General features: G+C 43.4%; 1 protein-coding gene across 1 annotated transcript; it reads right to left on the bottom strand.

Moving 5' to 3' along the window:
• Positions 1 to 9,770: 9,770 nt before the first annotated feature.
• On the bottom strand, positions 9,771 to 14,400 carry LOC140911769 (uncharacterized). Its single transcript, XM_073345535.1, has 2 exons — positions 13,187 to 14,400; positions 9,771 to 11,395 (listed from the first exon to the last, which is right to left on the bottom strand). The coding sequence occupies exons 1-2, from the start codon at positions 13,910 to 13,912 to the stop codon at positions 11,138 to 11,140; spliced, it is 984 nt and encodes a 327-aa protein (XP_073201636.1). The 5' UTR covers positions 13,913 to 14,400; the 3' UTR covers positions 9,771 to 11,137.
• Between the last annotated feature and the right edge of the window lie 350 nt (positions 14,401 to 14,750).

Here is a 14,750-nt window from a genome sequence, read left to right as displayed (position 1 = left end):
GGATTGGAGTTATGAATAAGTAATGCTGTTGACTGCTATAGAAATTACTGCTGTATTACAAGAAGGCCAGTGATCTGCGTTGCCTTTCTGAAGAGGTTGAATGGTACTGTATTTCCACTGTATAGTGCCAAGCGGAATTTGGGTATCTTTAGCATCCTTGATTTTATCTTAACCATGTTGTTTCCTTTTACTGGGTTTTTTTTAATCATGAGAGCTTCCATCCGAGTCAGAATTCTAAAGCTTTCCCTCAACTTCAGACAATGATCCTTACTTTTAATATAAACTTAAAATGGGATTTCCATACTATAGCAAACCTGAAACGACAGAACCCTAAAACAATAGCAAGAGGATCTTTGCCAGTAACTTTCCGTTGCTGACAAACTAATCTATGCCCCGGCTCTCTCTTCTCTCTCCTCCTGCCCTCTTCTTTTGAAGAAGGAACATTATGTTAAGCATCTAGATTCAGGCACCTAAAAGCACTGATCATCCAGCAGCTCCTATTGGCCTTGAGTGTTAGTAAATTGACTTCAGCGGGTACTCTTGGATACTGAGCTCTTGAAAATCTGGCTGTTCAAGAACTTTGTTTAGTTCTGTTTGTGAACAACAGAACTCCCATATAGTGTTAGTTTCAAGCTCAAAACACTGTCTTAGTCTCTAACGTGCCACAAGTACTTCTTTTCTTTTTACGGATATAGACTAACACAGCTGCTACTCTGAAACCTGTCTTCTTAAAGACATTACTTTTGCTTGTGACTTTCCTGTAACCTCATTCACCATTCATCGGTGTATATTTGACATCATTCATATTTCACTGCGACAAGCTCTCTAAATTCTAATACAAAATACTTCTTTAAAATGTCCTTTTGTGTGATGGTTATCGAGTTTAGGCATCATCATCATTAAGTTACTGTAACTTAATTCATAATAATGAATAATACATACCTTTTTTTTTTTGTAAATGACAATGAAATATGTAGTCTTTTTCCAGGCATTGATATTTTTTTAGGCACAATATATCTTTTGATGCATGCCACCTTTCTGTTCTTATTTATTTTCTGTAGAAATCAGTTCTACATGGCATGCTTGCATTTAACAACTTCCTGCTCACTCAGCTGTCTTGCATAGAAGGAATTGTATCCTACACTTTCATTTTAAGTCTTTCCCCAAACCAAAGTTTGGGAAGATATGCTTTCAAGGGCTTCCCTTCAAAGCTGGTCAACAGAGCCAAAATAATACCAGAATGAACATAGCCAGCTCCCATGAGATGAGGTGTTCCCATTGTCAGAAGAATGGGTTGCTGGCTATGGGGAAAGCATTGTGATCAATTGCAGTGGTTCTCATCCCATTTCTCCCCTCCCCCCACCGCCTCCTTACCAAGACCCCATGTTGCAAAAGAATTTTGGGACACACATCCAATCCATCCTCTACTGACACCAGTGTTGAGAACCCAGGATCTAGTGGCTTGAGCAGTGGACTGGGGACCAGGTACCCTTGCAAATCTAAACATATTCCTAGCATTGATTCAGCAAAGTCCTTAAGTACATACCTTAAAGTTAGACACACTTAAGTTTGTGGATGAAGTTCCTGCAGTTTATCCTTGCCTTTTTATGTTTTACCTGTATGTTGGTATATCTATTCTTTTGTATTGAGGTAGCACCCAAAAGTTCCATGCTGGGCTGGGGCTGCATTGTGCTGGCTGCTGTAAAAATGTATAGAAAGTAAGAGCCCAGACCTCAGAGCTTATAATCAAAGACCCCAATTCTGCAAGGTGCTGCATGTGAATAGACTTCCACATACATTGCTCCTGGGGCTCTGAGCAGGCATAGGGGGCTGCCTGCACAGAGGATATTACAGGATCAAGACTTTAATTTCAAAGGGTTACAGTGACCTCAGGAAGGAAACAAGTTGATAACATTATTCAGAGTATCTGTCAGAAAGGGAGGCCAGTGGTCTCTTTGTGTGTCTAGAATCACTAATTTAGAGAATCTCTGGTTTCGTGCCCTTCTAAAAAAGGCTTCAAGTGTCATGGTTTGAAGAAGTATTTCATTTGGAATGGGGTTACTGAATATGCTTTGAACCTAAAAAGTCTAGCTGAGTGAATCTGATTCTTTTCTATAAACTCTTCTATTGTGGGTCTTGTATTTACTCTGGGATATATAAAGTGCTACACAATACATCTCTTCATAAATCTAACCGTTCTTGACTTCAGACAAAAGTCCAAACTTCTCTTAGCCTAAGTGATTTATGAAATTCCAGTCTGTAAATGTGAGATCCTCTGTGTGTGTGTGATGGACACCCAGTCACAAGACTGGAAAGGATTAAGATGGCCAAACAGGCCAATTAACTCCATGGGCTGCACTTGGGAGGGGGAGCCAGGGCACAGGGAATTGCTTGAAAGTAGACTCAGCTGGGCAGGAACAGAAGGGGCCTATAAAACCAAGAAGCTAGTGGAAGACTAGGGTTGCTGGGAATGGCTGGTACACCCAGAGAAAGGAGGGGAACCAGGGTTTGTAGGAAGGAGTCCAGGGAAGTGGCAACAAGGGCTATGGGAAAGCAGACCATAGTTGCAGGTATAGGATCCCTGGACTGGAACCAGGAGTAGTGGGTGGGCCTGGGTTCCCTTACTGGCTACTGTGGAAGTAGCACCATCGTGTAGTGCTGGAGAAGACTGCCTGAGATGGTTTGCATGGAAGGACTTTTGGTAACCCATGGAAGGGGAAAGCCATGTAGTGACCCAGCCAGAGGTCTGAATCATGAAGAGGCGGCTTCTGTTCCTTGGGTGAGAGGGGCTGCAGGATGAGACAGGTCTGGAGACGATCCCACCAGAGGAGGGGGCGATACCTGGCAGAGCTAATCCACCAGATGGCCAGGAGGAGGTACCACCAGCAATGAGTGCACATGATGACAGTCCCATAACCTCCAAGTTTATGAAAGCAGAGGAAGAAGCAAGGTTTCCATATTTTGTTCTCTTATGAAATTTAAATTAATTTTAATTTCTAAATTAAATATAAAGGATCTCATTGCTTTCCACCTTTCTGCTTGTATTTATGTAACTATAATATAAAAATGCAGGGGGGAAATTCTGATCTCCGGTGCAAGTGCAGGACAAGGGAAGTTGCATGAAGACATCTGAGGACTAGAGGCTGGACTCTTAGTTTGTTGATCTTCTAACAACAGAATTGTGAGGTGAGCTTTAGATGGAATTCTCCAAATATGCAAACTGGATATTAGTAACTTTAAAAAAACACACATGGATATGTGGCTTTTACTTACTAGTGTTAGACGTTTCACCTGAGTCTACTGTAAAAATTTAGGGTGAAGGAGAAAATTTTAAATTCACTTTTGTGTGTATTCAGTTCTGCTATCAAAACACACAGATGCTGTTTCCCCTGGGTAGTTGGTCAATTTCTCCAGTTGTTTGCATGGCCCTTTGATACAGTAAGAGGGAAAGAAAACAATTTTTAAAAAGTGGAAAATGTGACTGTAAAACCCCAGAAATTGGAAAATTCAGAGGTAGGTGGAATAACTGAAACTGCTTCATTTTAATTGACTAGTTTTCAAGTTAATGGTGCGCAGTAAGGACTTCCTGACTCTTCCCATTCTCCCCCTGACCCCAGGTATTGGTTTGTCATTTATCCAAGGTTTATAAGATTATTCCCCCATATGTGCAGTGCTACTTGGTGATATCTAGTCCTCTTGATTCTTCCATTTTTGTAGTATTAATATCTTACCTGAGTAGTTAGCTCTCGAGAATTGCTCTTCAGTGCAATTAATGATAGTGAATACTGAAACTTTTTAAGACAGTGGGCCAGATCCTTAGTTGCTGTCAATCAGCAATTGAGGATCTGACCCGTATGGTTCAGCATTCATCAGCATTAATTGTGCATAAGGACAAATACGAGCTGAAATACTTTTTAAATGGAGCTACACTGATGAGCATCAGCTAAGGATCTGATCTAATATATTTCTAGATCTCTTGACTGACCAACCTGATCTGATCTACTAATGGGGGACCTTTTATAGCAGGTATATTACATTTATGGTCACTGTGTCACAGTCCCAATATTTGTCCATTGTCCTTTTATTTCAGCTGTTTCATGATAAACTGTGTCCAGTGTGTTAATGTATTTTTTGTTTTTGGTAGAGTTAATAAAACATCTGCTCACTTTTCTCTGTCTTTATTCATTCAACAATTTAGGTCTTTGGTGTATACTTCCCTTGTATTATCCATTGGTCATTCTGTTGCTTAGAGGAGTAAAGTACAAACTGAGGAAGTTAATTTGTAGCTATTGTATTCAGAGTGCCTAGCAGCTGGCTATTGGCTACAGGGCCAAGGGTGTGCAAAGTGGATGTAAAACACTAGCATTCTGACTTGGCAGCATTTTACACCCATGTTGCACTACCTTTGCGCTGGTAAAAGTGGCTTCACAAAACTCAGCATGGTAGAGAATCTGGCCTCTGGTTTGCAATATCACTTCTTATATAAACTGGTCCTCTTAGCTGTAGTTATTAACAAATGCCTACGGGTGTTTAAAAAGCCCCACCTTTGTTAATGTGCAGTAAGGCTGAAAATTTGTCCTGCATTTTCCCCCACCACCCTTCACAAATACTTTATTAATGCTGAAAAGTTAAGCACTAATGGTCAGGAAACTTTTTCAGTTAAGGTTCTCAGGTTACATACAGAAGTTCACAATAGACTTAGGGTTGGTCTGTGCTTAACTTTTATGTTGACACAGCGACATCAGTCATGGGTGTGAAAAATCCAAAGTGAAAGACCTGCTTAAGTGCCCTTCCTGAACAGATGCGCCTTTGTGAGTCTGGGACCTTAGCTTGTAAGAGACGACAAGTTCATAGCTCTCGGTCGTATTGCTGCTTCCTATAAACATATGTAATTATGTAAGTGTCTTATTAATAATTTAATTATTCCATTAGTTTTTATGTTAAGGTATAAATAGCACTAACTGAGTTAAAGTTTGCATAATTTCAGTCTAAAATGCAACGTTCAGGCTTAACGTGGTAATGGCTTATAAAATGTGGTGTCTGTAATGGTTCTAGGCTGATATATCTCACAAGGTAGTGTACAGATGTGCGCGCCCCCTCCCCCACCAACTTATGCAAACATTCCATTCCCGAAAGCCTTGCATAACTCGAATTTTGCCTAAGTCCGAAACGTATACCCGTACGTTACGCAAAAATTTCCACAACTCGAAAATCCTATTTCTGGCCTATGGAACTTTTTCCGTAAGTGTGAATTTCTGTAAGTTGGGTCTTGCGTAACCCAGGGAGCATCTGTATAGAAGATATACAGCTACAAGAATAAGTGTAATAGTTTATCCCACGACTCCATACTCAGGAAGTAGGAGGGTTCTGTCGGAGGGAGTGGGTAGGGGTACGAGGCAGGTTCGTCATAGGCATCTATCTAATGTCAAATACAACAACGGGAGCGGTAGCTATGTTAAGTCTGTTCTGAGATGGAAGTGCTGATGATAGTGGGTCTAAGAATGAGGAGGTAATACCGTTCCCTTTTGAGGTGGTGGGAGGTAGCTTTGCCAGGAACACCCAAAATAATCCTGAACTTCAAATGCAGTGTAGCCACCGAAGTGTATGGACATAGGAGCATAGGCACCCAGTTTTGAAAGTCGTGGCCTTGAAATTCAGATTTGGTTTTGGATCCAGAAGTTCAGATGCTTATGGGACATCTTTATTTGAAATAGACAGACTTTTTATTCTGTCAAACTTTCCTGGAAACCTTGCTAGACTTCCAAGAGGAATTGTATTCTATCTTAGCATTTCCAGTTTCAATCCTGATTAGAAATGGAAAGTGAAAAGAGAGCCAAAAACAATTCAGAATCATAAGATATTAGATTCAGGTTGGTTGTAGAGATGGATCAGTGAGTTTTTATTTTTCCATATCTATCTCTACATGATACCCTGCTATCTCTCCCTTCAAACTTTTCTAGTTTCGTTTTTAATTCCATGTTTTGCTGCCTAAAGATATCTTTCTCCATTTGGGTGTCTCCATTGACCTGAATTATGTTCTCACTTAACTCACAAGTCTGCAAGCAGGTGAGTATTATTCACTCTGACAATCCTTCCTAGAAATGATTGTCTGACACAGCTGGATGAGGTGAAACAAAGCATTGCCTCTAAATATGTGTTAATGCATATATATGATCATTTAAATACCTGAATGAAGAAATAAAATATGAAACAGCCAGGGCAGTACAAATGAAAGGCATTTACTTCCAGCTTACAAAGCTATTAGCAATAAATGATGTGAATTTTGCAATAGAGAAGTGACATTTACAGGAGAGGGTTACTTTCAAACAACTTACCAATGGCTCAAACAACATTCTGCACTCTCACTAGAACATAGGTAATGGACAGATACTAAACTGCTTATCTCTCTTCCTCTTGACTTTTAACTCCTATAGAAAGCCAATATTTTTTTCTATTAATTTTCCCCTAGTATGTCATACCCATGGTATGACAGTTCCTGTTATCTGTTGAAATTTTAGTGGTACCTGCCATTTCTACTGCTTATAGCTGTCCAGAGTTGACACTGGCCCATCAAAGCATTTAATTAAACTTACATTTTTATACTGTAACTGTTAAATCAAGATTTACAGTAAAAAGAAAAATTGCTGTATAAATAACAATGTAGAATTGGTGCTTTCAGTTCCTCCAAGTGCTTCTGTTTCCTTGACTGCATATGAATGAAAACAATTGTATTACTCCGGGTCAGTGATGACAGAACCCAGAGGAGCAGTGGTTCTGATATAAGGCCAGTTCTTGATTAAAAAGTCCCCACTGTATCTGTCTTACAGAATGAAAGATAATAGAAATTATTTTAGCATAAGAGGAGTGATTAAAAATGAAAGTTAGCCACCAAAAGTGTCTCACCAACAATCTAATTTTTTCATATGCTCTGAAAACTAAAAACACACTTCCATTTTTATGCTATGATGTCTGAGCGTGGAGCTTGGAAATGATTAGTTGACCAAATGTGACCAGTATTACGTGTATAAAACCACAGAGGGGGGAGAGGCCTTACTTGTAAGTAGCTATAACATATCAGGTAAGTTTGGACTGTGGGGGTTTTTATTTTTGTTTTGGTCCTTTTGCCCTGCTCTGTGCTGAGTAACATAATTTATTCTGCCTGCTTTATTTGGTGTCACTACTTCAAGGAAATATGTCCAAGCTAGTTAATTTTTCAAGTGTGCTGCCCCCCCCCCCCCCAAAGAAAGTGAGTAGATGCCATGTAAAAGCTAATTTTGCTGCATATTGACTTTCCTAGAGGAAGTGATTTTATTCCACCCACATATAACATATGCTTGTCCTCTCAGACCTTGTCTTCATTAGAAGAAAAGACATTTTTCGGCACATGGTAAATACCTAGTGCTGGCGTTTATCTTAACCAGTCGACAAGCTGTAGTGTTAGTGTCTGCAAAAAAATATAGAATTTTTTCTCCTCCTAGTGTAGACATTGTGGTATTCAGTAATTGCTCTGGGCCCAGGGTGTCTGACAGAGATCTTCTTCAGCGATGCAGTTCCCCAACTGCCTTGATATAACTCAACATGAGCTTCTGAAACAACCCTTCACCAGACTTCCTGGAAAGCTTAACCGCTTAAAGTACTGTCCCTCAGACATGTCCTAAGAGCGGTTATTGGCCAAGTACAGACCAGTTCCAGTTAAGCATGGAACAGAGGAATTCCAGGAATGTAGTTTCCAAAGGGAATCTAGGAATTGTTGGCTGCTTCTAGGCCTCCCGGGAAAGAGTTCTAGGGTATATAAGAAGAAGCTTTATCTCGGGAGAGGCCAGACCTGGTGTAGAGCTCTCGACCCAGAAGAGTTCAGAACAGGCTGTGGGAGAAGGGAGGATCTAGAAGGATTGGGGGAGGGTGAAACAAGTGAAAGAAGCGTTGGGGAATGCAGTACAGATGTGGGCTTAAGGTCCAATGTTGTCACTTCATCTTTGTTTAGGGATACAGGTGGGCATTTTGAGAGAGGGAAGACCCTTCTCTCCCCTATACCCCGGGTAAAAGGACTTCTCAGTCTGGGGTGTGCTGTAGGAATGTGTCTTTTGTTTTGGCTCCATTGTTTGTTCCTGGGAGAGGAGGAATTATGGTTTGGCCAGTGGGCTAAACCCCATCTACACAAAAGCAAGGGGAAACTGAGAGACGTTAGATGGGGAAACTGAGCATGTGGTGACCGTGGATTCTATGAGTAAATCACTTGTGCAAAATTGGGTCCCAAAGCAGAACTTGCATAACGATGTGAGTTATAGAGGTTACATGAAGCATGTAAGTTGCAGATATAGCCTTAAGTGCAAGTTGAAAACTATCAGCTTTTATCATGACCCAGTATACTCCCTTAAATTTCCCCACTCTGAGGAATTGAGAGCACACTGCAGTGTGTCACTATCTATAGTCCCATGTAATAGTCTCTTTGATACTCATCCAACATACCACATGCAAACAAAGTTCTAAATACCAACTGGAAAGTGAACTTTATCAGTCAATAATGCCAATGTAATACTGGATTAAAACTGGCTAATAGGTCTCAAAATGTAGTTGTAATTGAGTGGATGTTTCCAGTGGATTCTTGCAGTGATTAGTGCATGGCCCTATGCAATTTAATATTTTTATCAGTGACTTGGAGGAAAACATAAAATCATCCCTGATAAAGTTTAGAGATGACCAGTCCAATTTGTGTCAATGACAAAGAAGACAGGTCACGGATTCAGAATGATCTGGGTCACTGGGTGCAAGCAAACAATATACATTTTAATACAGCTAAATGTAAGTGCATACATCTAAGAACAAAGAATGTAGGCCATACTTACAGGACGAGGGGTTATATCTTGGGAAGCAATGACTCTGGAAAAGATTTGGTGATGGATAATGAGCTGAACGTTAACTCCTAGTGTGACACTTAGGCCAAAAGAGCTAAAGCTATTCTGGGATGCATACCCAGGGAATCTCAAGTAGGAACAGAGAGGTTATTTTACATTTGGCACTGTTGCAACTGCAGCTAGAGTACTGTGTCTAGTTCTGGTGCCCACAATTCAAGGAGGCTGCTGATAAATTGGAGAGGGTTCCAAAAAGTCACAAGGATGTTTAAAGAATGAAAACATGTCTTTATAGTGATAGAGCTCTTTGTTAACCTGCTATTTGAGTCCGTTTAGCTTACGGGGTGACTTAATTACAGTCTATAAGTATCTACATGCAGAACAAATATTTAATAATTGGCTCTTCAGTGTAGCAGAGAAAAGTGTAACACAATACAATGGCTGGAAGTTAAAGCTAGACAAACTCAGACTGGAAATAAGGTGTACATTTTTTAACGGTGAGAGTAGTTAACCATTGCAACAATTTACCAAAGGTTCTGGTGGACTGTCCATCACTGGCAATTTTTAAATCAAGTTAGGATGTTTTCCTAAAGATATTCTCTAATAATTATTTGGGGAAAGTTCTCTGGCCTGTGTTCTACAGGAGGTCAGACTAGATGATCACAATGGTCCCTTCTGGCCTTAGATTCCCAAAGTCCATGGAAATAAGGTATTAGACAATGCCAGTGGCTATATACACACACATTTAGTTTAGTGATAGGCAAGTAGCTTCTTATTTGGGTTCTGATATTCATGCTGAAGGGTTGCACTGTTTGGAAGCTATTCAGACCCCAAGACTGAATATCAATTAACCTGTCCCACCTTACATAGGTCCATCAGGAACCTTTTCCACAAAGATCCCATTTTCCCCAACAGGCTCATCAGGATAACCGACTCTATTGATGACTGTTAGGCAGGGCTGAATCTGTGCCAGTCGTAGCCCATGTGCTATTTGTCAGCAGCAGATCAAGTGGATGAAGGAATAGCTGTGATCTGAATACTACACCTCTGCCATATAGTGTGAATAACTCCGCTATCCATAAAGTGTAGGCTGCTTAAGCTTTTCTCCTCCATGACAAATATGAGAATGTGTTGCGGTTCAGTGATCAGACAGAACACAGCTTTATGCAAGCAAACAGGCTGGTCAGCGGAGATGGGCTGTTCTGCCCCCCCTGCCTTCCACCTTCTCCTTTTATTATATTTCTCCCCCTAAGCATTACACACTGCTACACAAAGGAATGTATGACGTTGATTCATATGCTTAGTTACCATCCTCTATCTACTACAATCCTGGTTCTCAGGCCTTGAGCCCAGGCTAAAGAAACCTCCCACAGTTGCTGTCCAAACAATCAAGTTCTCAGGGTTCATATCTAGCCCTTGTCCTTGGATAGAGCAATGTGTGCATTGCTTCTAGGAAACAGTCAGGGTGTGCCCCGCCTGCTTCCAGGTGGAATAGCTAGACATTAACCCTTCATCTCCCCTTTTTTGTTTATTGAAGTTGGCCATCTCATGGTAGCCGCCAATTTGTTTTGACATGCTATTTAACTCCCAGACAGACAAGGACATAACCTGGGGAGCTTTCCAGGGCAAAATTTCACAAAGTCTTAACAAGGAAGGAATACATTGTACACAGCAACAACAAAAAATAAGCCCAATGATTACAAACACAAAATAACCAAAAACTTAACATCTGCAATATAATCATCTAAAAGGGGTACACTTCTTTTACTACAATTGTAACCAGCAAAAGGCAATATAAGTATCATTCTACTAAGACAGCAAAGGGTGCCATCACTTAAATTTGCAGGAATATAATTAAAGGTGCATGAACCACAAGTAAAAACCCATCCTGATGGTAGGATGATATGGCCATAATTATATGAAACATTAACAGCATGGGAACAATTTAAAAGGGATTGAGAAATTTTTTGACAGCCCAATGGCACTTTTGTACTAGTGCAGTTAACTACACGCGCACAGGTGACATTGTGAGCCCCGGCCGGGTACGGTGTGTGAAGGGATATAGCCGTGCGAGGCAGAATATAGTTGGCCGGGTCCCAATTAGCCATGCTAGAGTACTGGGAGGAAAGATTAGCATAAGCAGAGAACAGTGTCTTATTCTCCTTCGGGCTTGTAACGGGGGAGGCGCTTCCGAGCCAACCCCTACAGGAAATAGCAGGCACAAAAGGCACACAATCATCACAGAATTAGCAGTGATTTGGGCGAGAATCGCCACAAAAAAAGTCTTAGGAGTTTCTGGCTGCTGAATCTGCTGCCAGTTTTCGTTGAGCCGTGGCGACCAATGCTTTTACTGCTCCCCATGTCACGGGCTGGCTTGGGACGTTACGCCTCCTCCGTTTCCGTCCCGCCGTTGTCGACTCGGGGGGCAACGCGGTCTCCTCCAAGGTCAGCTGAAACTCTGGTATGGGATTCGACAGCCCCTGGTGCCATGCCATGTTGTTTAAGTGCTGGTCGCACGCACCGGGCTGGAACCCACAACGGTCCTGCAGGGAGAGACACAGCAGCATATCCCCGACCCCAAGTGATTAGAGGTGCTGGGCCCAGCCACTGTGGATCGGGCAGCTGACGGTAAAAGACACGCGGTCTTTCCAGTACCTCAGATTTGTGAAAATGCCGATCCGCAGGGGTCTGCTGATCTGCATTCAGTGTTAAATTATTTAAAGTAAACAAGAGAATATACATCTGTTGTTGAATGTCTCCTAAGGTTCGGAGACGCAGCTCCCCTTGTTTTAATTGTTTATCTAGCAAGGTTTTGAGTGTGCGATTGGCACGTTCAACAATGGCTTGGCCCGTGGAATTATAAGGGATTCCGTGTTTAAGACGGACGTCCCAGCGGGCACAAAAGGTGGAGAGGGCTGCAGAGCAGTAGGCTGGGGCATTATCTGTTTTAATTTGGCAAGGGCGACCCATAACAGAAAAGCAGGCCAGCAAATGGTGAATAACTTTGTTAGTGGCTTCCCCACGTTGTGGGGTTGCCCAAAGGAAGCCTGAATAAGTATCAACGGAAACATGTAAAAATGAATAGGGGCGGAATTGTGGTACATGAGTAACATCCATTTGCCACAGCTGATTTGCTGCGGTACCTCGGGGGTTAACGGCATAAGAAAAAGTAGGAGCAGCAGCAGCACAGTGGGGGCAGGAACGAACAATGGAACGTGCATGATCAGCAGGAATGTGAAACTGCCGGGCCAAAACAGAGGCAGACTGATGAAAAAAGGCATGGCTTTCAATGGGGTCAGAAAAAAGGGAATTTACCTGACCACGCAACGCGCGATCGGCGCATGCATTGCCCTCAGTGAGTGGCCCAGGCAGAGGGGTATGACTGCGAATATGAGCAACAAAGTAAGGGAAATGACGAGTGGCAAGAAGACGCTGTAAAGACAAAAACAGGCGAAGGAGATCTGCATCAACCTGAGGGGTAATGAGGGCAAGGGGTAAATAAGCAATTACCTAATAAACATAATGGGTATCCACAATTAAATTAAAGGGACAATCAGCAAAAAGTTGAAAGGCCAAAATAACAGCAGCCAATTCTGAACGCTGTGAGACGGCGAGTGAGACAACGTAGATCCAAAGCCTCCTCCGCCCCGAGTTCGATCCTCGGCAGCTGGCACCTGATAGGGGACTAAAATCAATTGTGCAATTGACCGTCCACGCAGGAGTGACTGTGGAAGATGAGTCCACACCTGAACCTTAATAATGCCAGTGTAATCAGCATCAATGACCCCTGGAATGACAAAAAAGCCCTGTTTCCCAGCATGTGAGCGAGGGAGAACAAGACCTACAAAGCCGGCAGGGAGAGGTCCCATCACCTGTGTAGGTATGGCACAGACCTCCCCTGGCAGCTGAAAGTCAGTGTCCTCCTGCAATCTGTTGGTAAAATCCAAAAAGGACTCTAAGGCACCCTGACGGATACTGACAAAGCTTTTGGTAGGCTTGTCTGAATCCGGGACCTTCTTGAAGGCATGCTGGGCACAGGTGGAAATAATGGGGAAGACGGCCTGAGGGAGTTGAGACTGCATCCCAATAGTAGCAAACTGGCCCTCCCCTGCCAAATGCTCATAAATGATACCTTGCTCTCTATATACCTGGGCTTGGCGTTCTGCCATCTGCCGATACTCACTAAGCCAAATAACATACTGACTGGGTGACAACATCATGCGCAGCAGCGTTTTCCAATCCTCAGGGATTAGGGAGTACCCAGCACCCATCCCTTCAATGAGACCACGCACAAAGGTGCTAGTCAGGCCAAATTCACGAATTGCTTTCTTTACCTCTCTAACCACCGAGTATGGCAGAGTGGTCCAGGTGCCCACGGGGTTGCCCTGGTCATCATTCTGCCAGGTCACCGGGCAAACGGAGACCAGATCAGCCAGCTCCTCTGCTGTAAGATCTGATCGAGCTTTCGCTGCGTGAACCATTTGTTGCACCAGCGAAAGCTTCTGAGCAGATGCAGATGACTCTCCGGGGGGCCCCATGGGGGGAGGGTGATCACACACCGGCTCCGGTGGGGAAGGCCAGGGAGGCGGTGGTAATAGAGGCACTGGGGGCGAAGCAGGGGGAGGGATGGCTGCAGGAGCGGACGGGGGTGGCAGGATCGGCAGCTCCTCTGTTGGGGCTGGAGAGGGCCTTTCCGAGGCGACCTGCTGTGTCGCATCGCCAGGAGGGGGGATGGCTGCAGGGGCGGACGGGGGCGGCGAGAGCACCAGCCTCGCGAGGGAGGGTCTGTCCGAGGCGACACGCTGTACCACGTCGCGGCAGAGGTGCCAGGCATGTAAAGCCTGCACGGGTGCCCGAGGCTCTTTGTGCAATGTCTGGCCCAATCGCTCCCAGTCCGCTAGCTTAAGGCTTCCAGCTTCAGGATACCACGGGCACTTGGCACGCACCTCCTGTAGCAGGAGAGTGAGTTCTCGAGCCGGGCAGTCATGCTGAGCCTTACGCAGCAAATACTGCAGCTCATTACGGTGTTGCACTTGCAAAGCAGAGAGGGAGCTTCCCATACTTACCACAATGAAAAATACTCACCGGGATCCACGAAGTGGATGAGTGACGCGTCTGAAACCCTTGCCGGGCGAGGTGAGTGCTGAGGGCCCCACGTTTGGGCGCCAGTTGTTGCGGTTCAGTGATCAGACAGAACACAGCTTTATGCAAGCAAACAGGCTGGTCAGCGGAGATGGGCTGTTCTGCCCCCCCTGCCTTCCACCTTCTCCTTTTATTATATTTCTCCCCCTAAGCATTACACACTGCTACACAAAGGAATGTATGACGTTGATTCATATGCTTAGTTACCATCCTCTATCTACTACAATCCTGGTTCTCAGGCCTTGAGCCCAGGCTAAAGAAACCTCCCACAGTTGCTGTCCAAACAATCAAGTTCTCAGGGTTCATATCTAGCCCTTGTCCTTGGATAGAGCAATGTGTGCATTGCTTCTAGGAAACAGTCAGGGTGTGCCCTGCCTGCTTCCAGGTGGAATAGCTAGACATTAACCCTTCAAGAATGAAATATTGAAAACACTCTCAGTGAAGTCATAGCTAACTGGAAGAAAAATATGTTCTTAAAAAAAAAAATCTACAGGTCCTGTGTAGTTGTTTAGCGCTGGGAAGAGAAAGATGTATCCACGTCAGTGAGGATTTTGATATTTTTGAAACTTGATTTCATTCCTATTTGGATCAAAACTTCAAAATTCTCCATGAAAAGCAGTGGACGTCTGACTCCAGAGACGTTCACCACCCAGGCTGCCCCAGAGTCATAGACCCTAGAAACTCTGGGATTCTTGACTGTGAGGGAGTCCACCTTGTGGGCTGCCCTTGAACTGTAAAATCTAGGTTGCTAAGGTT

Source organism: Lepidochelys kempii, chromosome 5, assembly GCF_965140265.1.
Source record: "Lepidochelys kempii isolate rLepKem1 chromosome 5, rLepKem1.hap2, whole genome shotgun sequence".
Taxonomy (NCBI): Eukaryota; Metazoa; Chordata; order Testudines; family Cheloniidae; genus Lepidochelys; species Lepidochelys kempii.
The sequence above is the reverse complement of the archived record's forward strand: the minus strand, read 5'-3'. Positions and strand labels throughout refer to the sequence as shown.